The sequence below is a fragment of the Pseudoliparis swirei genome, chromosome 21, assembly GCF_029220125.1.
Source record: "Pseudoliparis swirei isolate HS2019 ecotype Mariana Trench chromosome 21, NWPU_hadal_v1, whole genome shotgun sequence".
In the NCBI taxonomy this organism is placed as follows: Eukaryota; Metazoa; Chordata; class Actinopteri; order Perciformes; family Liparidae; genus Pseudoliparis; species Pseudoliparis swirei.
Window position 1 is genome coordinate 1,905,524 of NC_079408.1, and position 25,928 is coordinate 1,931,451.

At 47.9% G+C, this 25,928-nt stretch overlaps 2 protein-coding genes and 1 non-coding gene across 7 annotated transcripts in view; 2 read left to right on the plus strand and 1 right to left on the minus strand.

Moving 5' to 3' along the window:
* The window catches only part of kif1c (kinesin family member 1C), a 26,894-nt gene extending 24,076 nt beyond the window's left edge, over positions 1–2,818 (plus strand). For all 5 annotated transcript variants that reach the window (XM_056443338.1, XM_056443335.1, XM_056443334.1 and 2 more), the window contains one exon: positions 1–2,818. This exon is cut by the window's left edge and continues 957 nt beyond it. In XM_056443338.1, coding sequence (XP_056299313.1) covers positions 1–99 — 99 coding nt within the window. In that variant the 3' untranslated portion in view covers positions 100–2,818.
* Positions 2,819–3,307: 489 nt separating this feature from the next.
* On the plus strand, positions 3,308–24,344 carry LOC130212108 (uncharacterized). The gene is made up of 11 exons (XM_056443243.1): positions 3,308–3,454; positions 7,210–7,305; positions 7,379–7,570; positions 10,590–10,685; positions 10,809–10,955; positions 11,126–11,261; positions 14,909–14,964; positions 15,018–15,184; positions 19,301–19,490; positions 19,558–20,586; positions 22,226–24,344. Exons 1-11 carry the CDS (start codon positions 3,308–3,310, stop codon positions 22,271–22,273), a joined length of 2,304 nt encoding a protein of 767 aa, XP_056299218.1. The 3' UTR covers positions 22,274–24,344.
* On the minus strand, positions 13,856–13,927 carry trnag-ucc (transfer RNA glycine (anticodon UCC)). Its single transcript has one exon. It is a non-coding gene; the product is annotated as a tRNA-Gly (tRNA).
* Positions 24,345–25,928: the final 1,584 nt, after the last annotated feature.

The following is a 25,928-nucleotide window of genomic DNA, read 5'->3' on the forward strand; positions in this document are numbered from 1 at the left end:
CCGCCACCACCGGGTGGGTGGGGCTTCACCACGCCGCCCAGGATGAGACGGCAGTTCAGTGCCCCGGACCTCAAGAGCAACAAGGAGACGCCCATGTGACCCGACGGAGCGCTCTGATTGGCTGCAGGACGCACACGATGCTGGAGAGAGGACTGTGTGTGTGTGTGTGTGTTTGGTAAGTGTGTGGTACTAAGGTGCCTTAAAGCTACTGTTAGCAGAAGTCTCTTGTTGTTGTTGTTGACTTAAAGATGAAGTGCGATAGCTTCATGCTAGTCAGTTAGCTGTTCGTGCTAACTATTAGCTTAGCTTACCCGAGGCAGCGTTCATGTGGACTTGGCGTCTCTGGGTTTTTTACATTTCAACATACTCGAAGCTCGTATTTACTGCGTGACCCTGAACGCTGCGCGGTGTGCTACCCAACCAAAGATGGCCGCTCTGCGGCGCCTCCTGCTGGCGGCTGAGAGGAGGAGCCTCGTGTGTGAAGTGTTTATGAAGAGGAATTATACGTGGGACATGTAGGAAGTGGTGCATCATGGGAGATGTAGGAAGTGGTGCCTCATGGGAGATGTAGGAAGTGGTGCATCATGGGAGATGTAGGATGTGGTGCATCATGGGAGATGTAGGAAGTGATGCCTCATGGGAGATGTAGGAAGTGATGCCTCATGGGAGATGTAGGAAGTGGTGCCTCATGGGAGATGTAGGAAGTGGTGCATCATGGGAGATGTAGGATGTGGTGCATCATGGGAGATGTAGGAAGTGATGCCTCATGGGAGATGTAGGAAGTGGTGCATCATGGGAGATGTAGGAAGTGATGCCTCATGGGAGATGTAGGTAGTGGTGCATCATGGGAGATGTAGGAAGTGATGCCTCATGGGAGATGTAGGAAGTGGTGCATCATGGGAGATGTAGGAAGTGGTGCCTCATGGGAGATGTAGGAAGTGATGCCTCATGGGAGATGTAGGAAGTGGTGCATCATGGGAGATGTAGGATGTGATGCATCATGGGAGATGTAGGAAGTGATGCCTCATGGGAGATGTAGGAAGTGGTGCCTCATGGGAGATGTAGGAAGTGGTGCCTCATGGGAGATGTAGGAAGTGATGCATCATGGGAGATGTAGGATGTGATGCATCATGGGAGATGTAGGAAGTGATGCCTCATGGGAGATGTAGGAAGTGGTGCCTCATGGGAGATGTAGGAAGTGGTGCCTCATGGGAGATGTAGGAAGTGATGCCTCATGGGAGATGTAGGAAGTGATGCCTCATGGGAGATGTAGGAAGTGATGCCTCATGGGAGATGTAGGTAGTGGTGCATCATGGGAGATGTAGGATGTGATGCATCATGGGAGATGTAGGAAGTGATGCCTCATGGGAGATGTAGGAAGTGGTGCCTCATGGGATATGTAGGAAGTGATGCCTCATGGGAGATGTAGGAAGTGATGCCTCATGGGAGATGTAGGAAGTGATGCCTCATGGGAGATGTAGGTAGTGGTGCATCATGGGAGATGTAGGAAGTGATGCCTCATGGGAGATGTAGGTAGTGGTGCATCATGGGAGATGTAGGTAGTGATGCCTCATGGGAGATGTAGGAAGTGATGCCTCATGGGAGATGTAGGAAGTGATGCCTCATGGGAGATGTAGGTAGTGGTGCATCATGGGAGATGTAGGCGTGCTGTAGGAGCCCTGGTGGAGAAGAAGAGAAACGATAAGCTTCGTGTTTTAAAGTAGAGAAGCTGCTGCCTTCAGGCGACGTCGGGAAGTTGGAAATGTGGCTTGTTTACCTTTTTATGCTGTATTCAATGTCTCGATGAAGGCTTTTGATTGTGACCATTGATCGATCAATACGTTCCTGAACGCAGCAAACGGGGAACGAGCCGAGGGATCGATGCTCAGGTGAGTTTGTGTTGCGTTCACTGACCCTAAGACGCAACGTATTTCCCACTTGCGTTCACTTCCCCTAAACGCAGCCTCGGCAGCTCTGAAAACGTTTACTGCCCACGCACTGCATTGTGGGATACGACGAGCGTCTGACGTGCTCTCACGGAAAGGTCAGAGCCGACCAATGGGAGAGCTCCTCTCAGCCGCACGGCCGGGGAGGAAGTGACGATGATGAAGGTGGTGAAGATGATGAAGATGATGATAGTGGTGAAGATGATGATGGTGATGATGAAACACTAGAACTGATTGTGATTGGCCAGCGTAGCGTGACATCAGAACGCTCTGCTGTCTCTGGAATCGACCAATCACAGGACAATCTCCGTGACCTGCTGCCACCGCCGGGGTTGCTGGGAAACGATGTTTCCCTTTTTCATTGTTTTATTCTGTAGCTCGGGCCTGGGCTCTGATTGGCTGTTTCTACTTCTCAGTGTCTTCACAAGCGTGACTCGTATCTTAGCCCCGCCTCCACGCTCTGATGTCATCACTCCGTCATCGTAGTTATTACATAATTATGATTGTGTGTGTGTGTGTGTGTGTTTGTTTGTTTGTTTCCGGGTTAATTTAGAATCATAATCCCAAATTTGTTTTACGCTATAAATAATTGTTATCGTTTTTTCTTTTAATTGTCGGTTAAGTCTTGTTGTTTTTGAGGAGGGGGGGGCGAGGGGGGGGGGGATTCAAGAACTGAACTAAGCCACGCCCATTTCACAACCTCTAGACACGATGACATAACGGTCTAGCCCTCGTGCTATTGGCTCACAGCCCCCCAACACACACACAGTTGTTGCTGTTGTTTTTCTGTCTGTTGTTGTTTTTGTTGTATCAGGAACCTCAAACAACACGACAGCATCATCCTGTCAATAAGAATAAACAACTAAACCAGACTCACCGTGTCGCTCCTGAAAGAGATCCGCTCAGCTCAAAGGTCAACCTCTCAGCTCAAAGGTCAACCGATCAGGTCAAAGGTCAACCTCTCAGCTCAAAGGTCAACCGCTCAGGTCAACGGTCAACCTCTCAGCTCAAAGGTCAACCTCTCAGGTCAAAGGTCGACCTGTTGGACTGGGAACCAGTACACACTAGAACCACACAGAGCAGGTCTATGTATATATATATAATGTATATATTATATTTATATTTTATATATAATCCATAGAGCTGCTCTGTGTACACTTCCTAGATGATGTGAAGTGTTGCTAAGACGACGGCCTTCTGCATGGTCATAAACAAAGGTATCAACAGACCAACTGCTGGTCCTGTCACTTCCTGCTGGTCTTGTCACTTCCTGCTCCAGCAGCTGTCACTCAAAGCCCTCGGAGACGTTACTTCCTGGTTCGTGGTCCTGGTCCTCAGAGGCGTTCAGGGTCTTTTCCAGGATGCGTCTCTTGGTCGTCCTCGTGTCCTGCGTCGCCGCGGCGTGGGCCGGTTGCCACAGGAACCGGGACAAGGACCACCGGTTGAGGGAGAACTGCACGGCGCTCGGCTTCGCCGACGTACCGCCGGGATTCAAACCCACAACCCAGGTAATGAATACCGACATCGACACAAAGGGAACATCTCAATCTAAAGTTTTTTTCAGAATTTATATTTCGTGTTCCTGTAGGATATCTCTTTTATTTATTTTAATCAGCTTTTTTTTTTTTTTTTTACTTCTAAAGGTGAAATAATATTAGTATGGATTTTTTTATTTTTTATTGATTTGTCGAAATTAAAATCACAGAAAAGGATCTCACAGTAAAAATCAGAGCGGCATGCGTTATCTCTTAATTACAAGTTGGTTCAATTTGTATATATTTATTTTAATATATATTTATATATTTGTATATATATTTTAATTAGGGCTGTGAAACGATTAAAAATTTTAATCGGATTAATCACAGGTTTTTGTGGATTAATCATGATTAATCACATATTACCGATATTCTCGGTATATTTTGTGAGAACATAGAGATTTATGACAAAAGACGGATATATACATTTATACATTCTTCTATACAATGGTGCTGCAAACTCAGCAGTTATTTAGCAGTTTTCTTCCATATGGAACATTAATACATCTTCATCCTAAACAGAATGTTTAACCCTCCTGTTACCTTTCGGGTCAATTTGACCCCATTCAATGTTTAATGTCGGTGTTCTTTGGGGTCAATTTGACCCCAGGCTGTTTTTCACTGTGTCAAACATATCAGAAATATCAACTTTTTTATTTATTTAAAGGGCTATTTAGGTAGTCAACAAACAAACATAAAGTACCTCACACTTAAACTTGGGAAGCAATATTAATTCTAATAATTTTCTGGAGGTTTTAATTGCTGGGGTCAAATTGACCCCGAGGGTAAAATATGTTCGTAAATGTAAAGGTAACAGGAGGGTTAAACAGAACATGTTTCTCTTGTTTGTCAACCATTAACTCCACCATGATACAATCTAAAGGCCTCTAGTCTTCCTCTAGCAGCTGCTGAGGCAAACTGACTGTGTGGGTTTTCTTCATGAACTGGGCCGTGATGAAAGGGACGGCGGGGACACCGCTGCAAAGCTGAAACCTCACCGACCCGGACAGGTGGACAGATTGACAAGTGACTTTTTTTGCTCGGTCCCGATGCGCGCACGGAGCTCTGTGGCGCGCGGGACGGAGATCGATAAGTGTTAACGCAACGCGAAGAGACAGAAATGACATGCTGCTGTGGAGATACGATCAACAACAGACGTTTAGTTTAATAAAAGAACAAAGACGTGCTCTAGAGAACATGTCAGGGGGCGGGCCAATCTCTTTAATGTCATTGATCTACCGACACTACGCCGCGATCGACTGGCAGGTCGCGATCGACGTGTTGAGACCCTGATCTACAGGAAGTAGAAGTCGTAACAAGGTTTCCGGAGGTGAACCTGCGGAAGGATCATTACCGATGAACAGACCGTCTGCATGAGAGCGGACAGAGTTCAGGTTGAAGTGGTGGATTGGAAGCTCATTTTGCAAGTGACTTTCTTTCGTCCCAATGTGCGCGCGCACGCCGGCATCCGAGCTCTGCGGCGCGCGAGACGGAGCTCTGAGTTGTGTTAACGCGACACTAGAGACAGAATGACACGCTGCTGGAGAGACGACCAACAACAGACGGATTGGAAGCTCATTCTGCGCATGCGTTAAATGCGTTTAAAAAAAACAACTAGTTAAACCTGTAATTTAATTAACTGAGTTAACGCGTTATTTTTCACAGCACTATTAAATGAATACAAATATTTATAGATGCAAAAATATTTTGATATAAAAAACATATGTCTATGTATAAATATATATATATATATTAAGAAAACTATATGTATAAATATATATATGAAAAAAAGATTTACTGTATATATGAACCAAATATTGATATATTAAAATTAGTGCTGTGAAAAATAACGCGTTAACTCAGTTAATCCAATTACAGGTTTAACTAGTTGTTGTTTTTTAACGCATTTAACGCATGCGCAGAATGAGCTTCCAATCCGTCTGTTGTTGGTCGCCGACGAAAAAAGTCACTTGCAAAATGAGCTTCCAATACACCACTTCAATCTGAACTCTGTCCGCTCTCATGCAGACGGTCTGTTCATCGGTAATGATCCTTCCGCAGGTTCACCTCCGGAAACCTTGTTACGACTTTTACTTCCTGTAGATCAGGGTCTCAACACGCCGATCGCGACCTGCCAGTCGATCGCGCGTAGTGTCGGTAGATCGCATGACATTAAAGAGATTGGCCCGCCCCCTGACATGTTCTCTAGAGCACGTCTTTGTTCTTTCATTAAACTAAACGTCTGTTGTTGATCGTATCTCCACAGCAGCATGTCATTTCTGTCTCTTCGCTATGCGTTAACACTTATCGATCTCCGCCTCGCGCCACAGAGCTCCGTGCGCGCGCATCGGGACCGAGCAAAACAAAAGTCACTTGTCAATCTGTCCACCTGTCCGTGTCGGTGAGGTTTCAGCTTTGCAGCGGTGTCCCCGTCCCTTTCATCACGGCCCAGTTCATGAAGAAAACCCACACAGTCAGTTTGCCTCAGCAGCTGCTAGAGGAAGACTAGAGGCCTTTAGATTGTATCATGGTGGAGTTAATGGTTGACAAACAAGAGAAACATGTTCTGTTTAACCTCCTGTTACCTTTACATTTACTAACATATTTTACCCTCGGGGTCAATTTGACCCCAGCAATTAAAACCTCCAGAAAATTATTAGAATTAATATTGTTTCCCAAGTTTAAGTGTGAGGTACTTTATGTTTGTTTGTTGACTACCTAAATAGCCCTTTAAATAAATAAAAAGTTGATATTTCTGATATGTTTGACACAGTGAAATAGCCTGGGGTCAAATTGACCCCAAAGAACACCGACATTAAACATTGAATGGGGTCAAATTGACCCGAAAGGTAACAGGAGGGTTAAACATTCTGTTTAGGATGAAGATGTATTAATGTTCCATATGGAAGAAAACTGCTAAATAACTGCTGAGTTGCAGCACCATTGTATAGAAGAATGTATAATATACAGGACTGTCTCAGAAAATTAGAATATTGTGATAAAGTTCTTTATTTTCTGTAATGCAATTTAAAAAACAAAAATGTCATGCATTCTGGATTCATTACAAATCAACTGAAATATTGCAAGCCTTTTATTCTTTTAATATTGCTGATTATGGTTTACAGCTTAAGAAAACTCTAATATCCTATCTCATAAAATTTTAATATTTCCTCAGACCAAGTAAAAAAAAAGATTTATAACAGCTGAGTGTTTGTCAAGGCTCAGGAAACCCTTGCAGGTGTTTCGAGTTAATTAGACAATTCAAGTGATTTGTTTAATACCCTACTAGTATACTTTTTCATGATATTCTAATATTTAGAGATAGGATATTTGAGATAGGATATTTGTAATGAATCCAGAATGCATGACATTTTTGTTTTTTTAATTGCATTACAGAAAATAAAGAACTTCATCACAATATTCTAATTTTCTGAGACAGTCCTGTATATCCGTCTTTTGTCATAAATCTCTATGTTCTCACAAAATATACCGAGAATATCGGTAATATGTGATTAATCATGATTAATCCACAAAAACCTGTGATTAACCCGATTAAAAATTGTAATCGTTTCACAGCCCTAATATATATACATTCATATATACATATATGTTTGACTGACGGGATGAGACCACAGCGGAGACACACGCTTCCTGTTTCAGACGATAAGATGACAGTTGGACAGGAAACGGCTTGAACTGTTGCTCTTCTTCTTCTTCTGTGTTTTTAGGTTATGTTGTTTCCCAGAAACCGGTTCTCCAGTTTGTCCTGGTCCTCCTTCCAGATCTTCACCGAGATCTACGAGCTCGACTTCACAGGCAACGAGGTGCGACACGCCCGGGGTAGGGGCATGAGCGTCTTTACAGCTCAAAGCCTTCATGACTTTCTGCACCTTTTAGATTGTGGAGGTGACCCCCAGCCCGACTCTGATCCTGCCCACCCTCAGTGTGCTCCGCCTGGGATGGAACCACCTGAAGTCGCTCCCTGCTGGCTCCTTCTCTGCCTGTCCCGCTCTGACTGAAGTCTACCTGGACCACAACGCCCTGGACTCCCTGAGTGGCCACGCCTTCTCTGGGCTCAGCAAGCTGGAGGTCCGTCTGTTAGTGCGCTGTGATCCCAGCCTGAGGGAAGGAAAGACTCACGTTGGGGAGTGAGGACGCGAAGGTAGCTTCATAGGAAGTTAGGATGTTACCGTGAAGGTCGCTTCATAGGAAGTTAGGATGTTACCGCGAAGGTCGCTTCATAGGAAGTTAGGATGTTACCGTGAAGGTCGCTTCATAGGAAGTTAGGATGTTACCGCGAAGGTCGCTTCATAGGAAGTTAGGATGTTACCGCGAAGGTCGCTTCATAGGAAGTTAGGATGTTACCGCGAAGGTCGCTTCATAGGAAGTTAGGATGTTACCGCGAAGGTCGCTTCATAGGAAGTTAGGATGTTACCGTGAAGGTCGCTTCATAGGAAGTTAGGATGTTACCGTGAAGGTCGCTTCATAGGAAGTTAGGATGTTACCGTGAAGGTCGCTGGATAGGAAGTTAGGATGTTACCGTGAAGGTCGCTTGATAGGAAGTTAGGATGTTACCGCGAAGGTCGCTTCATAGGAAGTTAGGATGTTACCGCGAAGGTCGCTGGATAGGAAGTTAGGATGTTACCGTGAAGGTCGCTTCATAGGAAGTTAGGATGTTACCGCGAAGGTCGCTGGATAGGAAGTTAGGATGTTACCGCGAAGGTCGCTTCATAGGAAGTTAGGATGTTACTGTGAAGGTCGCTTCATAGAAAGTTAGGATGTTACCGCGAAGGTCGCTGGATAGGAAGTTAGGATGTTACCGCGAAGGTCGCTTCATAGGAAGTTAGGATGTTACCGCGAAGGTAGCTTCATAGGAAGTTAGGATGTTACCGCGAAGGTCGCTGGATAGGAAGTTAGGATGTTACCGTGAAGGTCACTTCATAGGAAGTTAGGATGTTACCGTGAAGGTCACTTCATAGGAAGTTAGGATGTTACCGTGAAGGTCGCTTCATAGGAAGTTAGGATGTTACCGTGAAGGTCACTTCATAGGAAGTTAGGATGTTACCGCGAAGGTCGCTTCATAGGAAGTTAGGATGTTACCGTGAAGGTCGCTTCATAGGAAGTTAGGATGTTACCGTGAAGGTCGCTTCATAGGAAGTTAGGATGTTACCGTGAAGGTCGCTTCATAGGAAGTTAGGATGTTACCGTGAAGGTAGCTTCATAGGAAGTTAGGATGTTACCGCGAAGGTCGCTGGATAGGAAGTTAGGATGTTACCGTGAAGGTCGCTTCATAGGAAGTTAGGATGTTACCGTGAAGGTCGCTTCATAGGAAGTTAGGATGTTACCGTGAAGGTAGCTTCATAGGAAGTTAGGATGTTACCGTGAAGGTCGCTTCATAGGAAGTTAGGATGTTACCGTGAAGGTCGCTTCATAGGAAGTTAGGATGTTACCGCGAAGGTAGCTTCATAGGAAGTTAGGATGTTACCGTGAAGGTCGCTTCATAGGAAGTTAGGATGTTACCGCGAAGGTCGCTTCATAGGAAGTTAGGATGTTACCGCGAAGGTCGCTTCATAGGAAGTTAGGATGTTACCGTGAAGGTCGCTTCATAGGAAGTTAGGATGTTACCGCGAAGGTCGCTTCATAGGAAGTTAGGATGTTACCGCGAAGGTCGCTTCATAGGAAGTTAGGATGTTACCGCGAAGGTCGCTTCATAGGAAGTTAGGATGTTACCGCGAAGGTCGCTTCATAGGAAGTTAGGATGTTACCGCGAAGGTCGCTTCATAGGAAGTTAGGATGTTACCGCGAAGGTCGCTTCATAGGAAGTTAGGATGTTACCGCCAAGGTCGCTTCATAGGAAGTTAGGATGTTACCGCCAAGGTCGCTTCATAGGAAGTTAGGATGTTACCGCGAAGGTCGCTTCATAGGAAGTTAGGATGTTACCGCGAAGGTCGCTTCATAGGAAGTTAGGATGTTACCGCGAAGGTCGCTTCATAGGAAGTTAGGATGTTACCGCGAAGGTAGCTTCATAGGAAGTTAGGATGTTACCGTGAAGGTCGCTTCATAGGAAGTTAGGATGTTACCGCGAAGGTCGCTTCATAGGAAGTTAGGATGTTACCGCGATGGTCGCTTAATAGGAAGTTAGGATGTTACCGCGAAGGTCGCTTCATAGGAAGTTAGGATGTTACCGCGAAGGTCGCTTCATAGGAAGTTAGGATGTTACCGTGAAGGTCGCTTCATAGGAAGTTAGGATGTTACCGTGAAGGTCGCTTCATAGGAAGTTAGGATGTTACCGCGAAGGTCGCTTAATAGGAAGTTAGGATGTTACCGCGAAGGTCGCTTCATAGGAAGTTAGGATGTTACCGCGAAGGTCGCTTCATAGGAAGTTAGGATGTTACCGCGAAGGTCGCTTCATAGGAAGTTAGGATGTTACCGCCAAGGTCGCTTCATAGGAAGTTAGGATGTTACCGCAAGGTCGCTTCATAGGAAGTTAGGATGTTACCGCAAGGTCGCTTCATAGGAAGTTAGGATGTTACCGCGAAGGTCGCTTCATAGGAAGTTAGGATGTTACCGCGAAGGTCGCTTAATAGGAAGTTAGGATGTTACCGCGAAGGTCGCTTCATAGGAAGTTAGGATGTTACCGCGAAGGTCGCTTCATAGGAAGTTAGGATGTTACCGCGAAGGTCGCTTCATAGGAAGTTAGGATGTTACCGCGAAGGTCGCTTCATAGGAAGTTAGGATGTTACCGCGAAGGTCGCTTAATAGGAAGTTAGGATGTTACCGCGAAGGTCGCTGGATAGGAAGTTAGGATGTTACCGCGAAGGTCGCTTCATATGAAGTTAGGATGTTACCGCGAAGGTCGCTTCATAGGAAGTTAGGATGTTACCGCGAAGGTCGCTTCATAGGAAGTTAGGATGCATCCTGTGAAGGTAGCTGGATAGGAAGTTAGCAAAACCTGAAGGTATGTTAGGAAGTTGGGATGCAGAATATAAAAGTATGTTAAGAGATCAAAGGGCACACTTTTAGGAAGTGGGACACAGGCTGACGGAAAGTCGGAGGATGGAGGATGGATCCTTTGACCTCAGCTCCTCGTTGGTTCTCTGCCCTCTAGATCCTGGACTTGTCGTCCAATCGTATCACGGTGCTCCCCGAGCTCCTGCTCCATCCCCTCACCGCCATCGAGACCATCGACCTGGAGTTCAACCAGGTGGGAGAACGCCACGACGGCATCTTATACGCATTTGACTTTCCTGTAGATTGGCGGTTGTTTGTCTTCTCGCCTGTAGGGGGCGCTGGTTGTCCCGTCTGACTGGTTTCCCTTTCCTTCAAGGTCACGGTGATGCCAGATGGTTGGTTCAACCAGAAGGAGGAGGTGCCCTACCTCTTCCTCTCGGCCAATCCTTGGGCCTGCTACTGTTCCCTCGGTTACTTGCGTGAATACCTCGACGACTTTGAAAGCAACATCTACGTCCGGGAAGTAAACGGTGAAAGCGACTTTAAAACTGCCGTCGAAAGGGTGGTGAGTACCGCAGGTCGTGTCTGTAGCCTCGTACAACACCTTGTACTCGTTGGTCCTCGTTCCATCACAGAAACCATGATGCACAGTTATGATCTATGAAGGACTCGTGTTCCGCGTTCTGTTCTCAGGTCTGTTCGTCTCCTCCGAGGCTGAAGAACCGGCCGGTGGTGGAGCTGGAGGCGTCGGACCTGTGTCCAGCTGAACCAGAACCAACCGGAGACCTCAACCAGCCTGGAGCAGACGAGACAGATACTGCTACCACTGGTCCAGAAACTACTCCAAATCCTCCTACTCCTACTCCTACTCCTACTCCTCCTACTCCAACTACTCCTCCTCCTCCTACTCCAACTACTCCTCCTCCTACTACTCCTCCTCCTCCTACTCCTACTACTGCTACTCCTCCTCCAACTACTCCTACTCCAACTACTCCTCCTCCTACTCCTCCTCCAACTACTCCTACTCCAACTACTCCTCCTCCTCCAACTACTCCTACTCCAACTCCTCCTCCTCCTACTCCAACTACTCCTCCTCCTCCTACTCCAACTACTCCTCCTCCTCCTACTCCAACTACTCCTCCTCCTACTCCAACTACTATGACCGCCGCGACCCGTGCGTTGGCGTTGAAGCGGTGGGCCGGCGGTCGGGTCCGAGGTTCCGCGTTCTGCTTCTGGCTTTTTGCGTTCTGCTTCCTGATGTGCACGTTGTCGGCGGCGTGCGTTCTGACAACTCTGGCGAGGACAATCGTCTGGTACAGGAGGGTCTACAGGCCGATGTGTGCAACGCTTGAGAGGAGAGGAGGAGGAGTGATGGCGCTGTATCGCTCTGTGCTGTTCGTCCACAGAGACGCAGGAGACGCTTTGGAGAGAGGAGGGGAGGTAGAGGAGGTAGAGGAGAGAGGGGAGGTAGAGGAGGGAGGGGAGGGAGGGGAGGTAGAGGAGGGAGGGGAGGGACGAGTCCTCGTCTCTCTGGAGCCGACGGGAGGAATAGGAGGAGCGGCGAGAGAGGAAGGAGGAGAGAGACGAGGGAGGGAGGAGAAGGTGTACAGGAAGACCCTCTACCGTCTGTCAAGTAAGGAGGAGGAGGTGCAGGGGTGGAGGCACGTGGCGGAGGAGTGCCGGGTCTCCACAGAAGACGGAGGGAGGAGGCGAAGAGAGGAGGCGAGTGGAGGAGTCTCCAGAAAGCGCTACAGCGTAATCCTGAGGGAGGAGAGGAAGGAGGCCGGGGCCGAGAGGGAGGAGCTGGACTGGGTGGTGGGGGGGTGGGAGGTGAGGAGAGGAGGAGAATGGAAAGAGGAGGGGTCCAGGAGCAGCTGGGGGGAGTGGCTGGCACACTACTTACCCAGCATGCCCTGGGGTGTAACCACGCCTCCTGAGAGCGAGACCGCTCTGTGATGTCATCAACACGAGGAGCTGCGTCGTGACATCACTTCCTGTCTTTAAGTTCCACACAGACGATGAAGGACAACAACAATAACAACAACAACAACAAAGAGCTGCAGCTCCTCTGGGTTCTTGTTTGTAATGTTTTGTCTCTTTATTTGTTTAAATCTAAAATCTTCTCTTCAAACATCCAGATGTTATTAAACATTAAATAACTTCACTGTTTCATTTCATGTTTACAAGAAAATTAATAAAGCTCTCAATCATCACTTTTACTTTAGTTGTGTGTCTTTGTGTTTGTTGTGGTTGTTGTTTGTTGTTGTCCAGGAGCAGGCACGTGCACAGATAGAGCCCTAGTGGTGCTCAAGCACCAGCCCCTTTGCCCTGGATGAGAAAGGTGCCCTTTTTGCTGGAGAAACATTTTTTTTATACATCCGTATTTAAGAATAAAAGTTACTCTCTCTGTCATAAACTCCCCCCAAATGTGTTTTATCATCCGGCGGGGCATTTATTTGAGTTCTTGTGAGAATTTCGCCCCGACATGCTCCGCGGCGCTCACGACGCCCCCCCCCCCTCCTCTCCCTCCCCCCGCCGCGCTCCTCCCTCCTCCACTTCCTCCTCCGCGCAGGTCTCCTCGCGCCACCAAACGGGTGCACCTCCTTTTCCTCTGACCCGCAGCACCAGACACACAGGTCATGACGGTGTTTGTCCCCTGACGTTGTTTTGTGATCAACCACAACATTAGCGCTGCTGAAAACATGACGTCACAACTGGTCCGACGTTTCCTAAAAAAAAAGGTTTTTAAACTGTGATTTCAAAGCCTCGTCCAGCTGTTTACTGACGTTCGTTATGTTTAGAGAATAGAGAGAGGAAGAGAGAGAGAGGGAGAGAGAAGAAAGAGAGAGAGAAAAGAGAGAGAGAATTCTTATTCCGTTCTATTCAACAGGGGCTAGTCTAGGATTTGCGTGGCCAGACTGAAAAACAAATCATACGTCCTCTCTTGTTCAGAGGGCCGAGCCAAATGTGGAGGCGGGCCGTATCCGGCCCGCGGGCCTTAGTTTGAGGACCACTACTCTTGGCTGTTGTCTATCAATATCGCTCATTTTGAAAATGACGTCAGAGGGCAATACGGATCCGTATCAGACCAGCGAGGAGGGAAATACGTGGCTGGCATGACGACCCATTAGCCAATCAGAACGCTTGTACTGTTGTTGCTATATAATAATTCATCTTTATTCATAAAGAAAATGTAAGCAAGCAGTCTGATGCTGCCAGAGGAGACGCAGGTTGAGGATGTATTGCATCATCAGTGTATTGCTGCTTATGCTTCAACTCTGTCAGATTTTTTTTTTAGCATTGGGTGCCCTTTTTTTTGGTTTGAGCACCTGCCCCCCAAAATGTCTGTGCACGTGCCTGTCCAGGAGCACTGACTGTCATTTGTAAAAAGATCAAAGTTCTTAAATCGGTGATTAAAAGTTCTGCGTTGGCCGGGAATCGAACCCGGGTCAACTGCTTGGAAGGCAGCTATGCTCACCACTATACCACCAACGCTCCTGGTGCAGCAGGCCGCCATCTTGGACTAGAGGGTGAGACGGTCCGTTCACACCGCTGCTGCTCTCTCTCTCTCTCTCTCTCTCTCTCTCTCCTAATGTCTCTCTCTCTCGCTCCTGATGTCTCTCTATCTCTCCTAATATCTCTCTCTATCTCTCCTAATGTCTCTCTCTCTCTCCTAATGTTTCTCTATCTCTCCTAATGTCTCTCTATCTCTCCTAATGCCTCTATCTCTCCTAATGTCTCTATCTCTCTCCTAATGTCTCTCTATCTCTCACTCCCTCTCTTAATATCTCTCTCTCTCCCTCTTAATGTCTCTCTCTCCCTCTTAATGTCTCTCTCTCTCCTGATGTCTCTCTCTCTCCTAATGTCTCCCTATCTCTCCTAATGTCTCTCTCTCCCTCTTAATGTCTCTCTATCTCTCCTTATGTCTCTCTCTCCTAATGTCTCTCTCTCTCCTAATGTCTCTCTATCTCTCCTTATGTCTCTCTCTCTCCTTATGTCTCTCTCTCTCATAATGTCTCTCTCTCCTAATGTCTCTCTCTCTCCTTATGTCTCTCTCTCTCCTAATGTCTCTCTCTCTCCTTATGTCTCTCTCTCTCCTAATGTCTCTCTCCTAATCTCTCTCTCTCTCTTAATGTCTCTCTATCTCTCCTGTCTCTCCTAATGTCTCTCTCTCTCCTAATGTCGCTCTCTCTCTCCTAATGTCTCTCTCTCTCTCTCTCTCTGAGCAGACAGCCAATCATCGCCCCGGTCTCGCGCCTCCTGTTTTCATCTCACCTCACCAATCAGAGCGCTCGCATAGCGCGCGCTGCGCGGCACGAGCCGACAGCAGGAGACACGGCGGAGGGCACGAGCCGCCACACACACACACACACACGCCCCCCCCCCCCTCACAGCAGCGTCGCGAGGCCCCCCGCCGCCACCCTGCTTTCACTCTGTCGCCCCCCCCCTCTTGGTGTTATTTTCCCGCCCCTGCAGGGTCTCCACAGACCCCCCCCCACTCTCTTCCCGCTTCGCGCTCGTGCCAAGCCCAGGTGATTATCCACCCGCCCCCCGTTATCCGTTACCCCCTCCCCCTCCTCCTCAGCACCGACAGACCGACAAATCCCTCCCGGTGCTCCCCCCCCCTCCCTCTCTGTCTCCTTCCCCGCCAGCCATGATCCGTGGCGGGCTAATTCCCAGACGGTCTTCTTCTTCCTCTTCTCCTCCTTCCTCCTCCTCCTCCTCCTCCTCCTCCTCCTCCTCGCGGGCCCGGTAAGTAGCAGCACACGCCGTCCATCTTCCTGTTTTCTCCTCCTCCGTGTCGGACTCCATGCTGCGTTCACGGTCTTTATCGCTGTTATCGGGTCTGGCTTTTTTTCCTTTTTTGATTGACCCCCCCCCCCTCCTCCTCCTCCTCCTCCTCCTCAGCATCGCAGTGTGCCTGAGGGGGAGGAGGAGGGGGGGGGGTGTTAACGTGTCGCGTGGGAGAGCCGTTTCCCTCGCGGCCGGTGGCCACCGTGACCTTCTGTCGGAGCTCGCGCAGCCCGGTTGACCAGACAGGGTAATTAGTTACGCCTCGAGGGAGTGTGTGTGTGGGGGGGGGGGGGGGGCACACACACGCGCACACACATTTTCACACGCTCTGAGCTCATGCACACACACGCGCACGTCACGCAGACATTCGTCCTCCTCCTGGAAGCTGCACACATTTTTGGTTTCCTGCTACAGATACACACATGCGCACACGCATGCGCACACACATGCGCACACACATGCACGCGTACAAACGCACACGCAAGCACACACACATACATTTCAAACATCTTTGTTTCTGCTTACAAACGTTCACAAAAGACTGAATGTTTTACAAGGTTTATGTAATAACATTCTTTATATCAGAACACTCTTTATGTCAAAACACTCTTTATGTAATAACATTCTTTATGTAATAACACTCTATGTAATAACACTCTATATGTAATAACATTCTTTATGTCAAAACACTCTTTATGCAATAACATTCTTTATGTCAAAACACTTTATGTAATAACATTCTTTATGTCAGAACACTCTTTATGTAATAACATTCTTTATGTCAGAACACTCTTTATGTAATAACATTCTTTATGTCAGAACACTCTTTATGTAATAACATTCTTTATGTCAAAACACTCTTTATGTAATAACATTCTTTATGTAATAACACTCTTTATGTAATAACACTCTATATGTAATAACACTCTTTATGTAATAACACTCTATATGTAATAACATTCTTTATGTCAGAACACTCTCTATGTCAGAACACTATGTAATAACACTCTATGTCAAAACACACTTTATGTAATAACATTATTTATGTCAAAACACTCTTTATGTAATAACATTCTTTATGTAATAACACTCTTTATGTAATAACATTCTTTATGTAATAACACTCTTTATCTCAAAACATTCTTTATGTCAGAACACTCTTTATGTCATAACATTCTTTATGTCAAAACACTCTTTATGTAATAACATTCTTTATGTCAGAACACTATGTCATAACACTCTTTATGTAATAACATTCTTTATGTAATAACATTCTTTATGTCAAAACACTCTTTATGTAATAACATTCTTTATGTAATAACACTCTTTATGTAATAACATTCTTTATGTAATAACACTCTTTATCTCAAAACATTCTTTATGTCAGAACACTCTTTATGTCATAACATTCTTTATGTCATAACACTCTTTATGTAATAACACTCTTTATGTCATAACACTGTTTATGTAATAACATTCTTTATGTCATAACATTCTTTATGTCATAACACTCTTTATGTAATAACATTCTTTATGTAATAACACTCTTTATGTCATAACACTCTATATGTAATAACACTCTTTATGTAATAAGCTAATTTTTACGTAATTAGCCAATTTTTACGTAATAAGCATGTATCTCCAACAGAATTTAACTTTTCCTCCATGTCACGTTGTGGAGGTCTAAGCGTTGGGTTCAGTTGTCGATGGGCAGATCGTGGATTCGTGTCTTTGAGGAATGTCTTGGTCGTGTCTTTGAGGAGTGTCTTGGTCGTGTCTTTGAAGAGTGTCTTGGTCGTGTCTTTGAGGAGTGTCTTGGTCGTGTCTTTGAGGAGTGTCTTGGTCGTGTCTTTGAGGAGTGTCTTGGGGTCGTGTCTTTGAGGAGTGTCTTGGTCGTGTCTTTGAGGAGTGTCTTGGTCGTGTCTTTAAGGAGTGTCTTGGTCGTGTCTTTAAGGAGTGTCTTGGTCGTGTCTTTGAGGAGTGTCTTGGTCGTGTCTTTGAGGAGTGTCTTGGTCGTGTCTTTGAGGAGTGTCTTGGTCGTGTCTTTGAGGAGTGTCTTGGTCGTGTCTTTGAGGAGCGTCTTGGTCGTGTCTTTGAGGAGTGTCTTGGGGTCGTGTCTTTGAGGAGCGTCTTGGTCGTGTCTTTGAGGAGTGTCTTGGTCGTGTCTTTGAGGAGTGTCTTGGTCGTGTCTTTGAGGACTGTCTTGGTCGTGTCTTTAAGGAGTGTCTTGGTCGTGTCTTTGAGGAGTGTCTTGGTCGTGTCTTTGAGGACTGTCTTGGTCGTGTCTTTAAGGAGTGTCTTGGTCGTGTCTTTGAGGAGTGTCTTGGTCGTGTCTTTGAGGACTGTCTTGGTCGTGTCTTTGAGGAGTGTCTTGGTCGTGTCTTTGAGGAGTGTCTTGGTCGTGTCTTTGAGGAGTGTCTTGGTCGTGTCTTTGAGGACTGTCTTGGTCGTGTCTTTAAGGAGTGTCTTGGGGTCGTGTCTTTGAGGAGCGTCTTGGTCGTGTCTTTGAGGACTGTCTTGGTCGTGTCTTTGAGGAGTGTCTTGGTCGTGTCTTTGAGGAGTGTCTTGGTCGTGTCTTTGAGGACTGTCTTGGTCGTGTCTTTGAGGAGTGTCTTGGTCGTGTCTTTAAGGAGTGTCTTGGTCGTGTCTTTAAGGAGTGTCTTGGTCGTGTCTTTGAGGAGTGTCTTGGTCGTGTCTTTGAGGAGTGTCTTGGTCGTGTCTTTGAGGAGTGTCTTGGGGTCGTGTCTTTGAGGAGCGTCTTGGTCGTGTCTTTGAGGACTGTCTTGGTCATGTCTTTGAGGAGTGTCTTGGTCGTGTCTTTGAGGAGTGTCTTGGTCGTGTCTTTGAGGAGTGTCTTGGTCGTGTCTTTGAGGAGTGTCTTGGTCGTGTCTTTAAGGAGTGTCTTGGTCGTGTCTTTGAGGAGTGTCTTGGTCGTGTCTTTGAGGAGTGTCTTGGTCGTGTCTTTAAGGAGTGTCTTGGTCGTGTCTTTGGGGAGTGTCTTGGTCGTGTCTTTGAGGACTGTCTTGGTCGTGTCTTTAAGGAGTGTCTTGGTCGTGTCTTTGAGGAGTGTCTTGGTCGTGTCTTTGAGGACTGTCTTGGTCGTGTCTTTGAGGAGTGTCTTGGTCGTGTCTTTGAGGAGTGTCTTGGTCGTGTCTTTGAGGACTGTCTTGGTCGTGTCTTTAAGGAGTGTCTTGGGGTCGTGTCTTTGAGGACTGTCTTGGTCGTGTCTTTGAGGAGTGTCTTGGTCGTGTCTTTGAGGACTGTCTTGGTCGTGTCTTTGAGGAGTGTCTTGGTCGTGTCTTTGAGGAGTGTCTTGGTCGTGTCTTTAAGGAGTGTCTTGGTCGTGTCTTTAAGGAGTGTCTTGGTCGTGTCTTTGAGGAGTGTCTTGGTCGTGTCTTTGAGGAGCGTCTTGGTCGTGTCTTTGAGGAGTGTCTTGGGGTCGTGTCTTTGAGAAGCGTCTTGGTCGTGTCTTTGAGGAGTGTCTTGGTCGTGTCTTTGAGGAGTGTCTTGGTCGTGTCTTTGAGGACTGTCTTGGTCGTGTCTTTGAGGAGTGTCTTGGTCGTGTCTTTAAGGAGTGTCTTGGTCGTGTCTTTAAGGAGTGTCTTGGTCGTGTCTTTAAGGAGTGTCTTGGTCGTGTCTTTGAGGAGTGTCTCGGGGTCGTGTCTTTGAGGAGTGTCTTGGTCGTGTCTTTGAGGAGTGTCTTGGTCGTGTCTTTGAGGAGTGTCTTGGGGTCGTGTCTTTGAGGAGTGTCTTGGTCGTGTCTTTGAGGAGTGTCTTGGTCGTGTCTTTGAGGAGTGTCTTGGTCGTGTCTTTGAGGAGTGTCTTGGTCGTGTCTTTGAGGAGTGTCTTGGTCGTGTCTTTGAGGAGTGTCTTGGTCGTGTCTTTAAGGAGTGTCTTGGTCGTGTCTTTAAGGAGTGTCTTGGTCGTGTCTTTGAGGAGCGTCTTCGTCTCTCTGGGGTCCGGTCTGGATTAAACCGCCCAGTAATGAAACCGTGATGATGACGCCCCATGGCATGATGGGAAATCTGATGAACATTATCAAGAATTAAGTAAATTTCTGCTTCGTTTTTACAGGAAACTTCACAAAGCAGAACACGTCGACCAAACAGAACCAGCTGTGAGTGTGTGTGTGTGTGTGTGTGAGGTCATGTCAGGCATGACCAGCGGCGTGTGCGTGGAGAGCGACCTCTCCTCGATGCTCCAGAGAAGCTCCGCCCCCTCTCACCATCACCCAAACCACCATGGTTACAGCGGACAGGGACAGGTGATTGTGACTTCTGTTGTTTTATACATTAAATGCTGAGTCATTCTGAATCCAGGTGGTGTTGCAGGTGGGGTTGGGCCCGATGCTGGACTACACCACCGAGATGGACCGCTATCGCTCCTCCATCGCCAGCTTCTACAAAACCAACGTCAACATGAACGTCACCAACTTCCCTCAGTCCGCGAAGCTGGCGGCCCGCCTAGCGGCCGCCGGCCCCATCTTTCCCCCCGCCGCCGCCAGGCTGGGCGCCATGGCGACGGGGCCCTGGGGCTGTCACGACAACATGAACATGAACCACCCGGCGGCCATGTTTTGGGGCCGCCCCAAACCAGCGACACACCACCACCCCCACCACCACCACCACCACCCCTCGGCCACGCCGGGTCACATGACCTCATTGCACCCACACAGTACCAGCATGCACCAGGGCGGCGTGGGGGCGGGAGGAGGTGGAGGGGGTAGTGAGGGGGGAGGAGCTGAGAAACAGGGAAACACCGCCTCCTCACTTCCTGTCGCACAAGGAGCGGCGCACCATCACCCCAACGGGAACTTCCTGCCGGGTTACGGCGGCGGGGCGGACTGCGGCGCCATGAGCAAACAGGGCCACGCCCATCCAGACATGATGGGCCTATCGGAGGGTGGGGGCTGCAACGGGGGAGGGGTGATGGGCGGGAGCTTCCTGGGGGGGCTAGGATTACCCCCCGGGGTCATCGTCATGGCCATGGGGTCAGCGGGGGGGGGGATCTCGGAAGCCGGCAGCGCCTTCCAGATGACCGGCGGCCAGCGGGCGCTAACGGACTGCCAGCAGCACGTTAACTCCTCCCCCTGCCCGTCTTCCTCCTCGCCCGCGCTGTCCGGCGTGGCGGCCGCTGCCGGTGGGGGGGGCGTGGTCCTGTCGTCGTCCTCCTCGTCGTCGGGGGGGGCGGCGGCCAAGAGGAAGAGGAAGCGGTGCGGCGTGTGCGGGCCGTGCCGGCGCCTCATCAACTGCGGCGTCTGCTCGTCCTGCAGGAACCGGAAGACGGGCCACCAGATCTGCAAGTTCAGGAAGTGTGAAGAGCTGAAGAAGAAACCGGGGGGAGGAGGGGGGGCGCTGGAGGTGAGTGAGGGAGTGTGTGTGTGTGTGAGTGTGTGTGTGAGCGTGTGTGTGTGTGTGTGTGAGCGTGTGTGTGTGAGCATGTGTGTGTGTGTGTGTTGGCAGCCTGCCAGACCTCAGCAGGGACCGAGCACTCTCTTTTCACCACCCACCATCTGCACAGCATTCACACACACATACAGACACACACACAGACACACACACACACATACACACACACAGACACACGGACACACACACACATACAGACACACACACACAGACACACACACACAGCAGGGTGAGCGATGCCTTCTAGCCTGCTGGCAGTCAGCTGGGTTAAGTGAGCCAGCACACACACCGACGGACACACACATATACACACACACACACACACACACACCAACTCTCCACTGATTCATAGTGATAAAACGAGCCGGAGAGGGAAGGAGAATATTTTTTTATCAACCACTGTGCCTGTGTGTGTGTGTGTGTGTGTGTGTGTGTGTGTGTGTGTGTCTGTGTGTGTCTTTCTGTGTATGTGTGTGTGTGTGCAGTAAGAGTTAGTGGCAATCAATAATTAATTGACACGAGAATTCGACCTCACTGATGAGTCTATACATCACACACACTCCAGAAACTATTACTAATTATTCCCTTGTTACACACACGGCATGTTTCACTGTGTGTGTGTGTGTGTGTTTGTCTGTGTGTGTGTGTGTGTGAGTGTGTGTTAGTAAGACTGAATTAACAGATGTAATTTCAATCAATTACACACTAATTGGACCTGTGGATACAAGCGACAGCAGTGTGTGTGAGTGTGTGAAAGTGTGTATGTGTGTGTGAGTGTGTGTGAGTGTGTATGTGTGTGTGAGTGTGTGTGAATGTGTGTGTGTGTGAGTGTGTGTATGTGAGTGTGTGTGTGTATGTGAGTGTGTGTGAGTGTGTTTATGTGTGTGTGTGTGTGTGTGTGTGTGTGAGTGTGTGTGTGTGTGTATGTGTGTGTGTGTGTGTGTGTGTGTGTGTGTGTGTGTGTATGTGTGTGTGAGAGTGTGTGTGTGAGTGTGTGTGTGTGTGAGAGTGTGTGTGTGAGTGTGTGTGTGAGTGTGTGTGTGTAGTGGTTTCACACTCTTGCCTCATCCTTCTCTTTGATGTCGACTCTCTCAGCCAATTAGAAAACAGCAGCAACTTGTTTTTAACTGCTTAAAAATATAAAAGTAAAACATCAACTTCTGTACTTTTGAGTGTATATATTTATATATGTATATATATACATATATATACACATATATATGTATATACATATGTATATATATACATATATATATAATTATATATTTATATATATGTACATATATACATATATATATACATATATATACACATATATATATATGTATGTATATATTTATATATAAATAAATATTGGACATGTTGAATGACCCTAACGACCTCATCACGATGGTGAACATGGAGGCCTCCACTTCACTGTGACGGCCGGCGCCATCTTGGTTTTTCTTTGCTACCAGTGAACAGGAAGTGCCCGTACGAGGAGGAAGTGAAACACGTGGTCGAAGCGTGCGCTCGTGTAAAGAGAGAACCTCTGACGGCGTTAGAAGAATCCGTTTCTTTCTCTCACGTCTTTTGTCGTCTCTGATTTCAGCGTCCGCCGTCCGTCCCGACCGGCGAGGCGTTCCGTTGGTTCTTCTAGCCGGAGGCGCCGGACAGGAAGTGGCCGGAAGGCTGGACTACAGATCCGGCTTGACCCGGGTGCAACAGGACTACAGTTGATTTGCGTTGCGTCGGGGATGTAGGACTACAAGTCCCAGCTCCACAGAGGACCGAGGTAGAGGGGGCAGTTTGGTCACAGGCAGCAGGAAGTGCCAGTTATTCACTTCCTGTTCCCTCGTCTGCCGTCAATGTGTTTCTGGTTCAATGTTCCCATGTCTGAAACGGGTCAGTGAACGCCCCTCTGGTGCATCTCCAAGAGGCCGAAGGAGACGTAGCGTACGTAGTGGCTAACGTTAGCTTCTTACGTCACACTTCAAACATCGTGACGGAACCAGAAGGCTTTGTTTACGTATCCAGGATGTTATGTAGGAATCTGATTGGCTGTTGAGGAAACCAGTGATGACCACTTCCTGTTGGACCACAGAAACATGACCACTTCCTGTTGGGCCACAGAAACATGACGACTTCCTGTTGGACCACAGAAACATGACGACTTCCTGTTGGACTACAGAAACATGACGACTTCCTGTTGGACTACAGAAACATGACCACTTCCTGTTGGACCACAGACACATGACCACTTCCTGTTGGACTACAGAAACAAGATGACTTCCTGTTGGACCACAGACACATGACGACTTCCTGTTGGACTACAGAAACATGACGACTTCCTGTTGGACCACATAAACATGACCACTTCCTGTTGGACTACAGAAACATGACAACTTCCTGTTGGACTACAGAAACAAGATGACTTCCTGTTGGACCACAGACTCATGACGACTTCCTGTTGGACCACAGAAACATGACGACTTCCTGTTAGACTACAGAAACATGCAGCTTCCTGTTGGACTACAAAAACATGATGACTTCCTGTTGGACCACAGAAACATGACGACTTCCTGTTGGACCACAGAAACATGCTGACTTCCTGTTGGACCACAGAAACATGACCACCTCCTGTTGGACCACAGAAACATGATTACTTCCTGTTGGACTACAGAAACAAGATGACTTCCTGTTGGACCACAGACACATGACGACTTCCTGTTGGACCACAGAAACATGACGACTTCCTGTTGGACCCCAGTAAACTAAATTGGTTGTTAATGCCGGACACCTGCTGGTGGAACTGCTCGTCTCCTATTGGCCGGTCTTTGGTGTCAGTCCTGCCTCTCGGCAGCAAAGACCGGCCAATAGGAGAGCCACGTTCACCGGATGAAGCTCGGTCACTTTGAAGTCTACAATCAATCACGCCTTTCAAAGCCTCTTGCTGGTCAGAAACACTCAAACCCTTTGATGTTCAGACCGACCGAACCCGGCGGATCACTTCCTGTTTGGATCACTTCCTGTCTCATGTTGTCACTTCCTGTTTGGATCTCGTGTCTCATGTTGTGTTTCATCAAGATGTCGGTACTCAAGGTTTTAGGAGAATCTCAACTCTCGTTCTAGAACGATGAACCCATACGACCTCCAGCATCTGTGATCCAATCTGCCTCCTCCTCCTGCTCCTCCTCCTCCTCCTCCACCTCATGGTAGCCAAGCGAGGACCTTCAGGACCTCTTTTGTTTCACTACAGACGGCCGGTTGACCTCAGAGGGCTCTCAGCAGGAGGTGATCCAGGACTGTCATTAAGGACTACAACTTCACCACAGTAGGACTACAATTACCACATCACTGTTATCCGTCTCTTCTGTCTACCTCCTCCTCAAGAACTTAGAAGACACCTCGATGGATTAATGTCTGGGCGACTTGATCTGCTCCTTAGCTCTGAAGGTCCCCAGCAGGTCCTCATGGGACTGGGTCCAGAAGGTCCCCAGCAGGTCCTCATGGGACCGGGTCCAGAAGGTCCCCAGCAGGTCCTCATGGGACCGGGTCCATACTCATCTCCTCTTCACAGTTATTCATCTGGATTCCATGGAAAGTTCTCAGGGCCCGTTTTATATGAACTGAACATACTGGAAAACTCACTTTGTGTATTTTTGTATTTGGTGACCAGGTGGAGGTGGAAGGTTTGTAATTGTGATTAAAAACTTTTTGGGTGGAGCTTCTCTTTGAATACTGGCTCTTGATTGGCTCCTCCAGTCCGTACCAGAGGAACCAGGACCCCAGAGAGAGTTCAGAACCAGGACCTCAGAGTTCAGAACCAGGACCTCAGAGTTCAGAACCAGGTCTTTAAACTTTAAACTTATGAAACATATTTCATAAGGTTTCCACGAGCTCGATGAGGACGCTAAAGTTCCCGAACTGAGGTTGCACCAAAGCTTCATTTACACGGTGCGGTACAGTACACTTAAGTACACAATGTACACTAAGGACACTACACCGTACCCTAGAACACTAAGGACACTACACCGTACCCTAGGACACTAAGGACACTACACCGTACCCTAGAACACTAAGGACACTACACCGTACCCTAGAACACTAAGGACACTACACCGTACCCTAGGACACTACACCGTACCCTAGGACACTAAGGACACTACACCGTACCCTAGGACACTAAGGACACTACACCGTACCCTCGAACACTAAGGACACTACACCGTACCCTCGAACACTACACTACCCTAGAACACTAAGGACACTACACCGTACCCTAGAACACTAAGGACACTACACCGTTCCCTAGAACACTAAGGACACTACACCGTACCCTCGAACACTAAGGACACTACACCGTACCCTAGAACTCTAAGAACACTACACCGTACCCTAGAACACTAAGGACACTACACCGTACCCTAGAACACTAAGGACACTGCACCGTACCCTAGGACACTAAGGACACTACTTCGTACCCTAGAACACTGAGGACACTACACCGTACCCTAGGACACTAAGGACACTACACCGTACCCTAGAACACTAAGGACACTACACCGTACCCTAGAACACTAAGGACACTACTCCGTACCCTAGGACACTAAGGACACTACTCCGTACCCTAGAACACTGAGGACACTACACCGTACCCTTGAACACTAAGGACACTACACCGTACCCTAGAACACTAAGGACACTACACCATACCCTAGGACACTAAGGACACTACACCGTACCCTCGAACACTAAGGACACTACACCGTACCCTAGGACACTAAGGACACTACACCGTACCCTAGGACACTAAGGACACTACACCGTACCCTAGGACACTACACCGTACCCTAGGACACTAAGGACACTACACCGTACCCTCGAACACTAAGGACACTACACCGTACCCTCGAACACTAAGGACACTACACTGTACCCTAGAACACTAAGGACACTACACCGTACCCTAGAACACTAAGGACACTACACCGTACCCTAGGACACTACACCGTACCCTAGGACACTACACCATACCCTAGAACACTAAGGACACTACACCGTACCCTAGGACACTAAGGACACTACACCGTACCCTAGAACACTAAGGACACTACACCGTACCCTAGAACACAAAGGACACTACACCGTACCCTCGAACACTAAGGACACTACACCGTACCCTAGAACACAAAGGACACTACACCGTTCCCTAGAACACTAAGGACACTACACCGTACCCTCGAACACTAAGGACACTACACCGTACCCTAGAACACTAAGGACACTGCACCGTACCCTAGGACACTAAGGAC

Bases quoted from the DNA above. Each gene is read 5' to 3' on its own strand.
- LOC130212108 (XM_056443243.1), top strand. From the start codon at position 3,308: ATGCGTCTCTTGGTCGTCCTCGTGTCCTGCGTCGCCGCGGCGTGGGCC. The intron at 14,965-15,017 runs GTGATTATCCAC...CCTCCTCCTCAG, and splicing joins CGCGCTCGTGCCAAGCCCAG to CACCGACAGACCGACAAATC. The intron at 19,491-19,557 runs GTGATTGTGACT...GTGGTGTTGCAG, and splicing joins GTTACAGCGGACAGGGACAG to GTGGGGTTGGGCCCGATGCT.